Below are 17,571 nucleotides of genomic sequence, written 5' to 3'. Positions count from 1 at the left end.
TTCATCATAACCTGTGTTGAGTTATGTGCTTCAAATCAGTGAAGAAATAGCTTTAGGAACATTTTACAGAATACATTGCAGGTCTTCAAACTGATAAAGGGCTGCTGTGGGTTCTGTTTTTTTTGTTCCACCCAATCCAGCCAAGGCAGTTCAATGAATCAGCTTTCTGCTAAAAAAGCTGATTCTGACTGTAATAAGTTAACACTTCTATGAGATTAGATTGGTGAAAACATTTCATCTTGTTTGGCTAACATGGAATCCTGCACCACCTTAGTCAGTGCCCAGACATGTCGTCGACGAACAATTCGTCGCCGGACGATATGTCGAATGGATATTTAATCGAAGAGCGTTTTTGTCGCGGTTGCTCCCTCGTGAGCAATTGTTTTGTTGCATAAATAATTAGTTGAAAGCGATCAACCAGGTAATCTCTCTCTCTCTCAAAATTATAATCATGAGAAAGAGTTTTTACTTCAGAGGAAGAAGACTATAAGAAACAAACTACGGATTCCCGGACTCTACTGAGATAATGAGTCAATTAAACTGAGTGAGTGAGCATGAATCGAAGAGAAAGATGGTTGTGTTAAGGGTTTGGTCGGAACACTCTTCGACTAAATATCCATTCGACATATCGCCGACGAATTGTCCGTCGACGAATATTTCTGTTCGACGAACTGTCTGGCGACGAAGTGTCCGTACGAAATGTCCCGTCATGCCTCAGTCCTTTGCGGTTTGGAGACCCCTGGGACACCTCCATTATTCAATGATGTACCCCATGGGACACCTCCATTATTCAATGATGTACCCCATGGGACACCTCCATTATTCAATGATTCTACTCATGATGGCCTGGTAGTTTGAACTGTACACATACCGCCATCCTGTGAGGATATGGCAATCATAGTTTCCATCATAACCTATGCTAAAATTAGCAAACCTGCTAAAGCTATGCACATATGTTAGTCTCTTTCCCAAAGTTTCTCTGTTATCTGAAACCACACTACACAAAACCAAGCGAGGTCAGTAGGTTCACAAAGCGCGTGTACAATTGCTTTGCAGTCTAATTGGATGGCGTGTTTATGAGCTGTTTGGCAGAGATGGCAACGATTGAACAAATGTTTATTTCTTCACTGATTTGATGAACACTAATGGTTTGATGTTGATGTAACTCAATGGCCTGCATATTTCTAACTGTCTCCTTTTTTGACTTTTTTCCTGCTATGGCTTCCTGTGTGTCTCCTCTCTCTCTATTGTGGAGTGTTGGACTGTGAAGTGATGGTGCAGCATTTGTGGTTTCATATTTCAAAGATAATGTCTTTTTAATACTATTGTATCAATAGTTTGTTTGCCTTTGACAATTTTTTTTCCATTTCATCTTTTGACCATTTTGTCTCTAATTGCAGATGATGCCAACTGGTTCCCAAAGGAAAACATGTTTTCCTTTCAAACTGCTACAACCACCATGCAGGCGTAAGTGTTTGAAGCACACGTAAACATGCATATGCCACACCTCTGGTTATCCGAGGTCTGGTCGCGGGGGCAGCAGCTAGAGCAGGGAACCCCAAACTTTCCGCTCCCGGGCTACTTCATCTAGCTCTTTCAGGAGCATTCCAAGGCATTTATGGGTCACCTGGGAGACAGTCTCCCCAGTATGTCCTGCATCCTGTGGCCTCCTCCCAGTGGGACGTTCCCCAAACACCTCACCAGTGAGGCTTCCAGGAGGCACCCTAGGTCAGGCTATTTCCCAATCAGAGATGTGACATTCAACATCCTAAGATCCAGTTTCTGCAACTGGGTATCGGAGCGCCAAGGATTTCTTCTTTTACCGTCGCCCAATTGTCGTCGCACTCGACCTCTTTGGTCGCTCCCACAGATTGTGAGCCAATGGGAAGAGGAACCCTTATAGCCTCTTTGGGCTCTAAGTGCTCGCCATTGTGCCACACCTCCAGGCTTGGGCCAAGAGTGGACCCCGGTGACACGCTTTCTTTGTCTGGTCCCTCATCTCAGACCAGTTTGCCATGGGTTCCCCTATCAGGAGCACAAAGCCCCTGACAACCTAGCTCCTATGATCATTGGGACACACAACTCCCACCACCATGATAAGGTGATGACTCATCAGGGGGTGGCATATATCACACTTGTAATGTAAATGTTATGATACCGAGTACAGCCTTACATTACCAGAGTGTCATTTTTATGGGGGCTTTTAGATGGATACACCACTTCGCTTGCCAGAGACTTTAATTTTAGTACACAGTAATAAGATATTGCAACCCCTTAAAGCTTGGCCAGGCAATGTGACCCACCCATCACAGTGAATGTCCTTTAAAATGTTAATATGATTATATTGTAGATTTGTTTCAAATATCAGGCATTTAGTTGGTCTTTTCACAGCTTCCCTTGATAGTTCCAGTGTAGTTTGACACACATGGAACACAATTCAAGATTTTCTCTTAATATCATAGCTATGTTATTTTTGTCATTTCAAGGCCTCTTGAGGTACATTTGAGACCTATAGTTTTGTTGAGGAAGGTCAAAATACAATTATCATTCTGTCTGCTTTTACTGACTTTTACTTTTTATTTTTTTATAGTCAATGCTTCCTGGTCACTGTCCTGTTTTTTTCTGTCCCTCCTCTGCATGCACGCTAATTACAAATGGGACAAAACATCGCAGGATATCGTAAGTATATACCCTTTTTGTTTAAATTTCTTATCTGCTGTTGCTTATTCTCGAGATTAACCAATTTACCATTCATCGTTGGCCTGCTTTGTTGACTTCTGCTAACTACTGACCATTGATTTCTGATGTTTAAGAAGTGTAAGAAATACTCTTTTTGTGGCATATGCACACACTTTGCTTTTAGTTTGTATTATTTCTTATTCTATTGAAATTTATGTAGTTACATATCTGTATCTGTACATACACAAGATCTGTGTGCTTATATAGGCTTCAATTTGTTGAATTTAACTATTTACTGTTATTATCTTAGTTTTAAAAATATTGTTATTTGTTAAGATGCACAATAATAGTGTATGGAATATACATAAAGCAACAGTAGAATGAGTGAGTGAATGAGTGAGTGAATGGATGAATGAAGGGGGCACCAGCCATAAAATGTACAAAGAGGGAAAAAGTATATGTGAGTCGCACTGGAGTTAGGGTCACATTTTAGGCACGGCAATTTTTTTATTCGAGCAGAAGCCAAGAACAAACATACTCTAAAGTAAAAACAGTTAAATGGACAACAACAGGTTAAATTGTCTCCTATTAACGTAACATTTACAATTTTTGGGTGGAAATCTATAGCCTTAAAAACAAGAACAACATAACACGCTTTCAGTGTTCAAGAGGGAAAATCAATACATACACTTGAGTCGCACTTGAGTATTGTTTGCAGGGCCAGGCAAACTATGAAAAAAAAAGTCTGGCTTATAGTCCGAAAAATACAGTAATCAATGGAGGGCCTGTGCCATCTGCAAAATGTATTTTTCCCCACACATTAATTTAATTAAATGAATAATATATCAGGCCCAAAAACTGCACTCATTTTAAATGGCCCATTCTTCTCATTTATCAAGAGTGCATTTTGCATGCCCTTGGGCAGGAGCCTTTATTGGCCAGGGTCTGAGCGAATGCCTGGCTTGCCCATCCACTAGCCCCAAGTTAGAGTTATTTTCCTCTTGCGCGGTGGCTACATTGAAAAACTGCTAATCATGTTAGAAGGAATATGTTGAACAATGATGACCCGCACAATTATAGTGATGCATTTTCAGAACCAGACAGTAGTTCGGAAGCAACAGGTTGTCTGAAAATAGCTTTAAATATGTCTCCTTGTTTGCCATTTCAAGTGACCTTCAGTCGCCAATTAGACAAAACTTTATTCCAACTGTTCAGATTTAATCATTAAGTTTCTAATGGTACGCGCATAAACAAATACTTAAGTGTTACATTATGTCAAACAATGCAAAGGAAAAAATAAGACCTAGAGATGACACTTGAAATGATATGGTAAGCAGAAGCAGCTGCCCGCAGACATGAGCATCTCTTCCACTGCTTGCTTGACTAAAGCCTGCAGCTAAAAAACTTTGGCATCACCCCACAATTGCGCACTCAAACCCCCCCGACTGAATCGGCTTCTCCCTCTCTTATCCTTTCAATACTGTGACACGTCCTGGCAGGACTTTTTGGGGATTTGGCTCAAGAAAAAGGAGAAAGAGAGAACAGGATTCAGCCAAAGTGTACCTAAGGTACAAAATGTCCCATCAGGCTTTACTTTAGCACTGTTTGTGCTTGTCCGTTGGCTCTGATACTCTTAGTCCTAATCTGACTGAGGCCAAGAGAGAAATAGGGTGATGCTCTAGGAATGCTGTCACACTGTTGCTGTTTTTATATACCATACTGTTTTTTCAGACTATAAGTCACACCTGAACATAAGTCGACAACAGTCAAAAAATACCCATTGAAAAGGAAAAGAAGATACATTTAAGTCGCACTACGGTATATATGTATGTATGTATGTATGTATGTGTATGCATATATGCGTATACATGTATACATATATATATATATATATATATATATATATATATATATATATATATATATATATATATATATATATATATATATATATATATATATATATATATATATATATATATATATATATATATATATATATATATATATATATATATATATATATATATATATATATATATATATATATATATAAAATACCCTCTTTAGGGGCGCAGGGGTGCTTGAGCTTATCCCAGCCGACGGGCTGGAGGTGGGGGACACCCTGAATCAGTGGCCGCAGGGCACAAGGAAACGGTTAATCATGCACATTCACAACCATACCTAGGAGTAATGTAGTGTCCAATCAGCCTACCACGCATGTTTTTGGAATGTGGTCGGAAACCGGAATACCGGGAGTAAACCCACGCAGTATGTAGAATGCCTGTCATTGCCAATCCGATGACTTCTAAAGTTTTATCTCTGCACAATAACTTGAGCGACTGGAACAAATTGACACATTGAATAACTCCAGAAACACTTTGCCGGGAGGTGACATTGACGTCCTTCAGATACAGGCTCAGACGCTATGTGACACGCGGGGCAGATGGCCACTTGACACCCAGAGAGCCTGGTTCTCAATTCCAGTGCCATGTCGCTCTCGTCCATCTACAGTTTGGGCGTGCGTTGTCTGTTCAAAATGAATGTTCACAATTAACTTTCATGAACAGTCGAAACTATGTGAATACATGTCTATTACTTCATCTGTTTTGAGAACAATGAGGTGCCTCACTCTTCTAAATATACTTTAGATGTGTCATGTTTTAATTGGCTTTGCTGAAGATGTTCTACAAAGTGACCTTTTTGTATGTATTCTTTTTTATTGCCGCTTGTATGCTTGTTAACTAATTAGTGCCATCTTGGATCGGTGTAACATTGGACAAGAACAAATCCATTCAATTTGGGGCACAGCCAAATTAGTTAGCAGTTCCATTTCTCTCCTGATCATTTTTTGGCTCAGGACAGATCTTTTTGAGAGCATTTTCATTCAATTTTATGAAAATTGGTTTGGAAATGACCTCATCTGCAGTGATAAAATGTATTCAGACGTGGACTTTTATGAAAAGTCAGCTGTATATAGACATACATATATATTAAGAGTGACATTTTAATGACACAGTAAATGTTAAGATCTATAATATCTTGGCAGATTTTTCTGCCTCTTTAGTACTCGACTATTTCAATTCACTACTAGCAGTTTTTCCTGTTTGAAACATTTTTAATATTGACTTTTAATCTGGAACAATTCTTTTCTGAGAAAAGTATAAACTAAAGCATCTTTTCTTGTCTATTGACCAACAGATAATTGCTTATTTGCAAAAATTAAGCAATACTACACTAGCAAGTATATTCTATTCCTTGAATACTAATTGACTAATAGTCACAAAAGGCAGGAGATTCAATAATAATTTTCTCTGAGTCACAGACAAAGCAGGTTGACAGAGGTTGATGGTGCTTTTTATAAAAAGAAAGAATAAAACCACATGGAACTTAGCAGAGAGATCTCTCTGTGATAAATATCACCTTTCATCAAAGAAACACCTCCTGTGTGTGTGTCAGCATGTGTCAAACTATTTCTGACGAGTATAATGAGGTCACTTTTAACCAAAGTTCTAAACAACAAAGACACTAACAACAATCTGCAGTTGCTTTATCATGCTGTTATTCAGCATGCGTTTATGTCTGTTGTCTGTTGATGTAGTGTGTTGTTGCCTAAACGACCTGTTTAGTGTGAAAAGTGTTTCTAAACGAGTAGAAACAAGCGATTGTGCATGGGGAAAAAATGTATATTCCGTATTTTATCGCATATAAGCAGTATTAGTCACAAAAAAATGATGACTGAATCAAGGGTACGGCTTAAATGCGCACTAACGGCGTTGCTTATACTCTTTCAACAGTAGATTTTGGCAAATTAAATTATTATTTGTTGGTTATTTTCTGTTTTGCAGTAAGAAAACAACCATTACCAGATGAATTAGTATAAAACAGTTTGTATCCTTATTTGTTTTTTGTATTATTATTTATTTATTTAATTATTATTTTTCTGAAAATCTGAATTTGAATGATTCAATTGCTTTTCTATGTCCCCACCCCCTCTGATAATTCTTTAAATTCGTCCACGTGCAGGTAACACCCTTTTGGAATGTGCAATCTTGTAGATGAGCCTTTGGATTTATACAGTATCTCAGAAATTCCACATGCGATGATTTTTCTTTAGATTTTACCTTCAAAGTAAGACATGGTTTTAATAGGGAGTACCCTTATTAAAACCATGAATATGGAGGTGGAAATTATGAATCAGAGGGGGGCCTATACGCGAGAAATTGTAAAATTCAATGATTTAAGGGCAATGGGATTTTAAGGGTAAGGATTATACTTGGAGGCGGCTTATTTGCGAAAAAATACGGTACTTTGGTGAGTTCTTTCTCAAGTGATTCTTTATATAGAATGTGTTTGCTGGTTGCTTTCATTAATGAGTCAACTGCTCTTAACTGCCCACACTGACATGAACATTGCCTCTAATAATGTCTTGTTTTTGTCTTTCAACCCTTTGTTTTTCCTCACCCACCTTCTTCGCCTTCACTTCATGCCGTCCTTACATTTGACTGCCTCTTCCTCCTCCGTCGTACCCAAAAGGAACTTCCGGAAGCATCTTCGTATGGTGGGCAGCAGAAGGATGAAAGCACAGAGTGAGTCAGATGTTTACGTGAGTCGATGCGTGCTTGATGCACAATTTCTGAGTGCTGTTCACCCCGCCTTCATCCATGTGTGTTTCTTTTTTCTGTTCACCACTTATATGGCATTTGTGAGCATTTGAGTGTTGTTTGGAGATTTCCGGATTTCCGGGGTTTGTGTGCGTGTGTCTTTGAGGCAATGTTTCTCTTTTACTGTGGTTTCACTGTAGATATTTGTTTTTGGGCTGATTTGAGAGTTTGAAGGTTTCTTCATATGTTTAAAGGTTCAGTGTGGTTGAAGTTTAAGTGTTGAATTTGCTGTTTACGATTAAAAACTAAACAAAAAAAATGGTTAAAACCCAACACCATCACACCAAGTTTAGCTGTCTCATTTAGTGCAATCGAGTTTTACTATGCATTGTGCTTAAGAAGGTCACAGTACAAACTGGAACTTCTGATTAAGATTAGTGCCATCTAGTGGAACCGTCTCTCATTTCTTAGAAAATAATTCAAACAGGATGTCTGGTAACATTTGCTTTTTTGACTCAAAATTTAAAAAGAACCATACATGAAAATGTGTGCATTTTTTTGTCATTTCACCACTTTTAAAGTACGAAAAAAGTATCGAATTCTTTTGAATCAATGTGGATAAATGAGATTATGCATTGAAGAAAAGACAAATTTTAGTGGAGAACCATTTGCACCTATCAAAAGACCCATATGTGGCTCCCGAGCCATAGATTCCCTACCCCTGGTTTAGTCCATCAGTGTCAAACACACGAAATCCGAGCAGCACTTCATTTTGTGTGGCTGATGAGAGTAAAGCATTAACTTCAGAACTGAAAGAAAATGTACTGCTTTCCCCTTTAAAAATATGTTCTAAACTATTGAAAAATGAACAGAATATTTACATTTTCCCTGTTTTTCATTTTTTTCTTAACTAAATTAATCAAAGTACAATAATCCCACAAATATCATGGATAATAGACTAGTTATGGCTAGTAGGATACCCTCTATTGTTAGTACTATATTACATGTTTTTCACACCTATATAAAAATAAAATTACAATTATTAAACATTACAGTTTATATGCATATGAACATCCTGTAATGTATTAATATCTAAATATAATCTAAAAAATTTAATAATGTAAATACTTTAAGTACTGTACTCACAGTAAGAATTGTTCCTCTCATCTTGATTTAAATAATAATTTTAAAAAAGGTTATTGGAAGCTTTAGTCCAAGTCCTCTTCGTGAGGTTTGAGAGGCATCCATGGAATCTTCAGGGGGGCCATAGGGGAAACAGGGGGAGCTTTTTTTGAGCAAGGAACATGGCGACCGCCATTTCTTTTCTTCTACAAATATGCATTGTACAAGGACATACTGTTATCAAAGCGTGTGTCTGTGATTCAGGGTGTCCCCTGCCTGAGGGTCATAGTTTGTGAAGATAAGCATTTAGGACAAAATAAACAAATAGATGATAATTACACGTATTCATTCTTAATTACAAATTGTAAAATTATATGGTAAAGAATTTAAAAATGTAGATAAAAAGAAATTGGAATACATTTGCTATTAGGAGGCTAAGAAAAGAGGATTTAAACAATATTGTGCTCAGTAATGTCTATTGACGATTGAAATAACAATTTCATTTGATATTGAGTTAGTTTTAGATTAAACATGGCACCCCTATTTTTAATTCTAATAATTGCCCTTTTAAGAAACCTATAACTATTATCTGTCCCACTAGTCAAAGTTCTTGGCCTAAACCTGTTCTGCGCTCCTTAAAAAAAAAACACGCTTGGATGAATTTGGTGTGGCTTTTGTCCGTTTGTGTGTTTTCCCAGTGGACATGTAGCCGCATTCGTCTCTGTACGTCTCAGGTCGTTTGTCGATCGTCCAGTGTGCACGCACCCGTATGTGTGCGTTCTCGCACACGCATGTGTGACGATCTCTTCCCGCCTGTAATAGCGTTTGCTGAGCGTAGATCGAAGAGTTTCAGCCGCTCCTGGAGTGACCCCACCCCTGTCAAGACTGACTCCCCTCATGAACCCAGAGACAGTGAGTTCACACTGCACGCACACGCAAAAAAATGTAATCACAAAATCTGTGCCCAGACTAATTCCTACTTTCTAAAAATATAACTTGAGCTCATTCACTGCCTTTGATTAAAAAAAAGCTAAAATAAACATTGTTTTAGATGTATAAAAAACGGAATATTCTGGGATTTTAATCCAGTTCTTTTAATCCATTAAAAAAAAAAATCTCAATATTATATCTAAAATGGTCCGGCCCACGTGAAATCAAGTTGACGTTAAAGCAGCCCGCGAACCAACCCGAGTCTGACACCCTTGATCCCTTGATCTAATGGATTCAGTCGATAGATAATCAAAGAACACAATATTCTGTTGGACTAGATCAGGGGTGGTTCACAAGACACATTTAATACCAATTTAGATCTCACGTTTGATGAACATTTGATTTTTCACTCAAAAAATAAATTTGCTACCATGGACAGCGCCAGATCTCCAAGCCATTTGACTGAGAGGGGCAAATAAACATTCCCCTCAAGCAAAATGAATTGGACGTCAAGCTATATCAATGCCACTGAAAGATGAGCATCCACATTCAGTTTAAGCAAATTTGAGATCTATCAGTCAATAGCAGGCAATGAGTTAATTTTGGGTCACTTTCATTTTAGGGTAGTTACAGGTCACTTTTGGTAAACGTTGGATCATTTCCTATTGCTTTTGAGGGACTTTCCGGGAAGCTTTTTACTTGTTTGTCGATTCTTGAGGATTTGTGTGCATTTCCAGGTTACTTCCTCTTGGGTTTGTGATATTTTAAGGTTCCCTATTTACTCATTGGCTGCCATTGAATGTGCTGTTTTGACAGCACAGGGAAAATGAATGAATGTGATTGTGGATAGGAAATTGAACAATGTGCAGTAGTGCTCGGACTTGATCACATAATTCAGAAACATCTGCTTCTGGTAAAAAAAAAAATGAAAACATTTAATTATGTACGGACAGTATGAATGAGCTGAGAAGAATGCTGAGAAGTACAACAGAATATACATTGAACTCAAGTTTCTTGTGGGGGCCATATTCACTGATATTTTCATAATAAATCTGGGCAGACAAATGCATTTGGAGCGCGGACCATAATTTGGACAATGTGCTCGTCGTCAAGGACAGTGAAATATCAACTTTGTCAATAAATTCTCTGTTTGCCTTTGTGACCGTAAATCAGACTTTGTGATGCTCTGTTTGTGAGTATGACTTTCAAAAATGAACTGTTTGTGTGAATGTTGACAGAAGAGTGTACAAATGCAACCTATATGTTTGTCACTTACTGACTGGTCTACATGTCGTCTTTTGTGTCCGTGTGGTTTTAATGTATTCTTTCCGCATCCATCTTCAGTGTGTTTCACTTTGTGTTGTTTGATAAATGTGCTGTTGAGTGTCTAATGTCCTAATGTTGAATTGTTTTTCCTTCCTTTAAAAAAGGTGTTCGTATTCTATGTTGCCTGCACCGCATTCCGTTTCCCTCTCTTTGTCATCTATTCTTATGTGTTTGTGTACATGAAAGATAAAGACAACTAAATTAGATAAAACCAACATCCACCCATCTATAGCCCTTGCACTAATGTTTCAGTTTGATTACACAAAAAAATTCAAACGTGCTGCCTGCTTTACGGCATACATGTTTTCGCTCTTTTATGATATTGATTATGGTATTTTTTCTCGTATAAGCCATATTTGTAACTAAAAAATGATGACTGAATCAAGAGTATGGCTTATATGCTTATGGCTTATATTTTTTTGTGACCTTACCTAATCTACCCCTTTTTATATCCCTTTTTAAAACTCATTAGCGTGCATTCTTTCTTTCAAGGTGGAGAACTGCCGACTTCCTGCGGCACTCTTGATGAAGGTGCCGTTGATGAGGCTGCCGACTGGGAGGAGGAGAGAGAAATGGAGAGGCTAGCTTGCGAGGGAGATGATTTTGTACCCCCCAAAATCATGGTAAGACACATTCTATGCAGGTCATCCATATTAAAGGACAACATTCATTAACACTATTCTTTTTGCGTACGCCTTATTCTCGTAAGGGTGTGCTGGAGCCTATTCCAGCCAACTCTTGGCAACAGGTGGGGGATAGCCTGAATTGGTGGCCAGCCAATCGCAGGGCATAAAGAGAGTGGAAAAACAGTTACCCTTGTACTCATACCAAGGGCCAATGAAAAGTGTTCAACCAACCTACCACAAGTTTTTGGGGATGTGAGAGGAAACCTATTTAAGCCTAAACTTCACCCAGGAAGTTCCAAATCTGGGTTTGAACCCTTGACCTAAAAACTGTGAGGCAGGTGTGCTAACCACTCGGCATCCGGGCTGCCCTAAAGGATAGTTTTTGCGAGAAAAAGGAAAAAGATTTTGGCTTTACTGACAGTGTTTTTATGAAGTTGAAATACAAATTGGTATTGTACATTTTCTGTAATTTGGCCAGCCAATCGCAAGAAGGACAACCATTCACACTCACGCTTATAGAGAGGGGCAATTTACAGTGTCCAACCCACCTACCAGGCATGTTTTTGGAATGTAGGAGGAAACCGGAACACCCGGCGAAAACCCACACAGGGGAGAACATGCAAACTCCACACAGGAGAACCGACCTGGATTTGAACCTAGGATCCCCGAACTGTGAGCCTGACACACTAACTACTACCGCCTGATTCTTAACATACTGAGAGTAATAGCGCAATCGCATTTAAAAACAAATATATATATATATATATGAAAATTTTAATCAATTTTAACATGGAGAAACATTGGAAAAACTGTTGTGGCTTCAGAGTGAACATAAACTATTATGCATGGAAAAATGACACGTCAATAAATTGATAATCAAAACTATTAAGTCGAATTTTTAACTGCTAAGAGCCCTTTTTAGACTTGAGTTCTGTACATTCCACAGGCTTTTATCACCGTTTTCGTGGGAGCTTGCCAGCGTTTGACAGGACCGCCTGATCTTAGCTCCCATCCTATGAATATCGTATGAAGCTCTGCTTTTCCTTCTCGGTCATGACCGCATATGATGGCCGTTTCACCCCTTTTCTGCCTTCCTACTTGCAGCCTCCCTCTCCTTCATCATTCACCTAACTTCAAGGCTTTTGTTATCGGCTTTCAATAGACTTGCCATTTTCTTTCACCTTCAGCTGATCTCTTCCAAGGTCCCAAAGGCGGAGTATGTCCCCACTATAATTCGTAGGGATGACCCATCCATCATCCCAATTCTATACGTGAGTTAAACATTCTATAAAATGCAGTCAAAGCAAAAATATATTTCTGATTAATCATGTTTTCTATTACTTAGGACCACGAACATGCAACTTTTGACGATATTTTGGGTGAGTCTGTGATTCTATAATCTCTTTGAATGATTTTACATTTTAAAACCGTTCATCTAATAAGTGCTTTGCCACACTTGGGTGTTTGGGGAGCTAGAGATATTTAATTTTGCTTGTTCCAGTCAGCTCAATTTTCAAACAAAATAACTTAACATTTCTCTTCTAGAGAAAAGTAAGACCACAGTTTGTCAATTTCTTGATTTATTTTCCGCACTATAAGGCACATCTTACCGTATTTTATCACATATAAGCCGTATTTCTAACTAAAAAAAATGAATGATATATGTATATATGTATATGTGTATATGTATATGTGTATGTGTACGTATATGTGTATATGTATATGTGTATGTGTACGTATATGTGTATATGTGTATATGTGTATGTGTGTATGTGTATATGTATATATGTATATATATTTTTTCACCAGTAGATTTCAGCAAATTAACATTTACTAGTTTTTGGTTATTTTCTGTTTTGCAGTAAGAAAGCAAACATTGCTGGATGAATTACTAACTTAGGGGAAAATTGTGAACCGGGGGCGGTTGATACATGAGAAATGGTAGAAAATGTAATTAATTTTAAGAGAATTTTAAGGGTGCGGTTTATACGTGGGAGCGTCTTATATGCGAGAAAATACGGTGTATACTATTTACAATTTTTGTAAAAGTCGACATTGCACTTTATAACCCGATGCGGCCATATATGAATCAATATTGGTTAATCATAGTATGACATATCCCCCCTGATTGTCTCGTAGTAGTTCACTTGCCTGACTTTGGTGCAGACAAGCGTGGGATCGATTCCCACTCGGGAGCAGAATGATTGTGAGTGCGAAAAGGTTGTCTGTCTCTCTGTATACGCTACACCTGACTGGCGACCAGTCTTGTGGGTAGTTTGCCTTTTGCCCAAAGTCATCTGGGATCGGCTCCAGCAACCCCGCAACTCTTACGAGGATATGCGATGTGGATGATGAATGAATGTTTCATGGCATGACATTCCCTTTAGCGCAACTCTCTTGAGTCGATGCATAACGCCAACCTCATCCACTCCTACTACTTCTACTGAGTCTTAAAATCCAGTGTGCCCTATATTTGAAAACAGTTTAAAATAGGCCATTCATTGAGGGTGCACCTTACATTCCCATACATGTTATAGTGCGGAAAATATGGTACTTTGACCCACCAGGTTGTCCCAGTTTTTAATTTGGCCCATCATAAATTTGAGTTTGACGGCCTTGACTTCGAAATGTTTGATAGATAATGTAGTCAAACAATATGAAGCACACAGCTATTGACCAGAAGCCCCTGAGTCATTTACACAACCACACCTCTTCACTCTCGTCAATTGATGTTTGTCACTTTGTCACTGCTGCATATTTTTAATGGAATGCTTTCTAGTGTTCCTTTATAACACCTGAATTCAGAGCCATTCTTTGTATTCACACCTTCATCACAATATCATTGTGTGTTCACTAGTTTCACACCCTCACTCTCATATCTTGTCCCTGACCTTCACACCAATCAGACCCTCTCCCTTCTCTCGCAGAGGAAATAGAGAAGAAGCTCACAGCTTATAGGAGGGGAAGCAAGTTCTGGAGAATGCTCATCTTTTGCCAGGTAGGGGACCAAGATAAAAGGATACAGTAGTACCTCAACAAACGAGTGCCCCAACATACGCAAAAATTTAAAAAAAATGGGACACGAAATAATAAAACATGCTAAATAAAGCATATTTAAGTGTGCTTTGTGTGTCTCATAGGGAGGCCCAGGTCATCTGTACCTCTTGAAAAACAAAGTAGCAACATTTGCCAAGGTGGAAAAGGAGGAAGACATGAGCCAGTGAGTATTAGTTCTGTTTAAAAGCAAATGCATTCATAATTAAAACATGTAATTCTATATTTTTCCTTTAAAAAGCCTATGAAAAAGACGTCAGAGATATCTATCGAGCCATCCATGACATCAGAGCAATTCAACTGAAAATTTTGTGTTTTGAGCAAGTAAAAATGGCCATTGGTAAAATAGTCATTGTTGATGGTTTTAAACAAAACATTTTTTTTTTGTTCAATCAGGTTCTGTATAAGATTTGTAAGATGGCATAGTGTTGAAATGCGAAACAGCACAGTTGCAAAATCTTTTCATTTGAAACATGATAGAAAAAAAGGAGGAGGAAGCAGATTATCAAAAGATAACTGTGATCATCAAAACTGCTCTTCAAAAGATATAAATCGCAATTTTTTTTAACATACAAATCATCGTTTTGTGGTCAAAATGTCCAACATCAGGGCAAAAACAGAAAATGTCTGTTTAACATTTCCTGGGTCCATTTAGATTCTGGAGACGACTCAGCAGAATGATGAGTAAAGTCAACCCCCAACCCAACCTCATTCACATAATGGGATGCTACGTCCTTGGTAACCCCAATGGAGAAAAGGTAGGAAAAGTTATTTTTTTTAAATACTAGGGCTTTTTCAATTATATATATATATATATATATATATATATATATATATATATATATATATATATATATATATATATATATATATATATATATATATATATATATATATATATATATATATATATATATATATATATATATATATATATATATATATATATATATATATATATATATATATATATATATATATATATATATATATATATATATATATACATACATACACATATATGTGTAAGTATGTGTTTGTAAGTGTATTTCTGAGGTATTTGCAGTCATTTCGATGTTACAAAAATAGGTTAGAATTGAGTCCATAATTAGTGAGTGTTTTTGAAAAGATATCGAAGGCCAAAGTTTTACAATGAAGTGTACGTTTTTACAAGGGAGAAGACAAAAAAAATGGGCATTTTAAGATGCACATGGCATCAGACATTGATCTCGCCCAGCAATTTGTATTTATCCCAGTCATGGCTGCCAAAATGTTACATAAATCTGGACCTCTGAGGCCTTGATAAGCTGTCTGGCAACATGAACAACAACTGCAGGTCACTGTTTTACCCAGCATTTGTGCTGTAGTACACGCCTGCATCCCAACTGCAAAAGACAGTAGTACTCGTTTCATCTTTTCATCTCTGTCCAAAAGTGTGTGTAACTTTTTGAGTTGTGTGGTGTTGACAAGCAGCATCACTTTCTGAGCTGGTTTTAAAGGGTAAAGGGAGGGGCTTAATAGGCCTTTGCTTTCTTATCTGCACCCAACAGCTGTTCCAGAAACTGAAGAATCTAATGAGGCCTTATTCTGTCGAGTTCGAGTCGCCGCTGGAACTTTCCGCGCAGGGTTGGTGTGCACAAACACAAACACATATAGATGAAAGCATGCCCAACGTTTCCCGTTCGTTAAATTCGGAATTGGAATAACATTTTGATTTGTTCTAATTCGCCATCTATTAACAAAGTAACAAATAACTAGTGGTTTAATAGTGTTAACATGTGTTTAATTGTACTAAAATTAGCCAGATTTCGCAGAGGGGAGAGAGAGAGTGGGGGGACTTTTTGCACGGCAACACGCTCGTAACATACCATAAATAAATTTAAATGAACTTGGATTATGATGCAGACACACTCAAAAATAGGCTTAATCTAACTTTACACTAAACTTAATTCTAATTTTGTTTTAAATATGGATACCTTTCTTCACCCGGGTTGGCTCTATTGATTGACCCTCATGTAGACTTGAAATTTAGACAAGTGATCTTTTGAATTTTTATTTAAATATTAATTACAATATTAAGAATTTGAGTAAGGCATTCATTTGCATAAAAAAACGCTTTCATAACCTGAAAATTTCCCTCCTAGAGGCATTTGTAAGTAGAGGTACTGTACTTAAATTGGAGTGATTTTGTAGCATTATTGAGCGAAAGGAAATGTCTTTTGTGACGTAGGCAAAGAGATGATTGAGATGTACTTTGACTTCCGCCTCTATCGACTTTGGAAGACACGTCAGCACTCCAAACTGTTGGACTATGAGGACCTTTTGTGACGAACAAACAGCTGAAATAACGGTGATCTTGCTTCTTGCCACGGGGAAAGCGTTGCTATGACTGACTATAGACGTTTTACTTACTTAGTGTTAACTCCATACAATTTTTCCCTCTTGGTGGAAAAGGGACATTGACTTCAGGTTAAAAAAATATATATGTAAAGAGCCCATTTAAGTCCCTATTTGGTTGCAAGGATGTGCAGTTGTATGTTCTATATACAGTGGAGATTAAAAAAAAGAGATAAATACAAATAAAGTCTAAACACCCCTGTTAAAAAGCCAGAAGAGTTTCATAAGTTGGCTAATGATTTTTTTTTTTTGCGTGATTTTCTTAGATCACCAAACATGATTTTCGAACGGGGGTGTGTAGATTTTTTAAAATCCACTGTGACAGCCATTATTTAACCGTGTCCGCTTATGTCTGTATAAGAATCTTGAGTATCTGACATTGCTTCAGTCATGCGGATAATAATCATTCTCACATCGAATCAACGATGTATAGTTTATTTTTTATGTGAAATGTGGTGAGGTTTTCTTACAGTACATATACGTTGGAATAACTCAGGTTTTAGCCACTTAAGTAACAATTTTAAATTATGCTGATATTTATTGCCATCTCATTGGGAGTGAATGTACCATTAATGTTCCTGAAATGTGCTGTACCTCTTTATGTTTTTTTTTTTTTTTTTTTTGGGGGGGGGGGGGGTTGATGGCTTATGAAAAAAATAATAATAACAATGTGGAATTTTTGTGCACTTTCTTTGCGGCTGTGAAAAGCTAAATGTATTTACATTTCTGCTGTGATGTCAAGAGGGATGTAATAGCCATCCAATCCTGGTGTTTGAGACATTTCAAACAATTACAAAAAAAATCCTCTAAAAATCCCCAAAAGGGGGATTTAA

General features: G+C 37.5%; 1 protein-coding gene across 1 annotated transcript in view; it reads left to right on the top strand.

The window, feature by feature from the left end:
• The window catches only part of nsmfa (NMDA receptor synaptonuclear signaling and neuronal migration factor a), a 28,580-nt gene extending 11,250 nt beyond the window's left edge, over positions 1 to 17,330 (top strand). The window contains 11 exon segments of the mRNA XM_077738095.1: positions 1,401 to 1,473; positions 7,216 to 7,268; positions 9,228 to 9,317; positions 11,154 to 11,284; positions 12,475 to 12,558; positions 12,633 to 12,666; positions 14,215 to 14,285; positions 14,428 to 14,507; positions 14,997 to 15,099; positions 15,892 to 15,967; positions 16,572 to 17,330. Coding sequence (XP_077594221.1) covers positions 1,401 to 1,473; positions 7,216 to 7,268; positions 9,228 to 9,317; positions 11,154 to 11,284; positions 12,475 to 12,558; positions 12,633 to 12,666; positions 14,215 to 14,285; positions 14,428 to 14,507; positions 14,997 to 15,099; positions 15,892 to 15,967; positions 16,572 to 16,669 — 893 coding nt within the window. The 3' untranslated portion in view covers positions 16,670 to 17,330.
• Positions 17,331 to 17,571: the final 241 nt, after the last annotated feature.

This window comes from Stigmatopora nigra, chromosome 17 (assembly GCF_051989575.1).
Source record: "Stigmatopora nigra isolate UIUO_SnigA chromosome 17, RoL_Snig_1.1, whole genome shotgun sequence".
Classification (NCBI taxonomy): domain Eukaryota; kingdom Metazoa; phylum Chordata; class Actinopteri; order Syngnathiformes; family Syngnathidae; genus Stigmatopora; species Stigmatopora nigra.
Note: the sequence above shows the minus strand (reverse complement) of the source record. Positions and strands in the feature narration are given on the sequence as shown.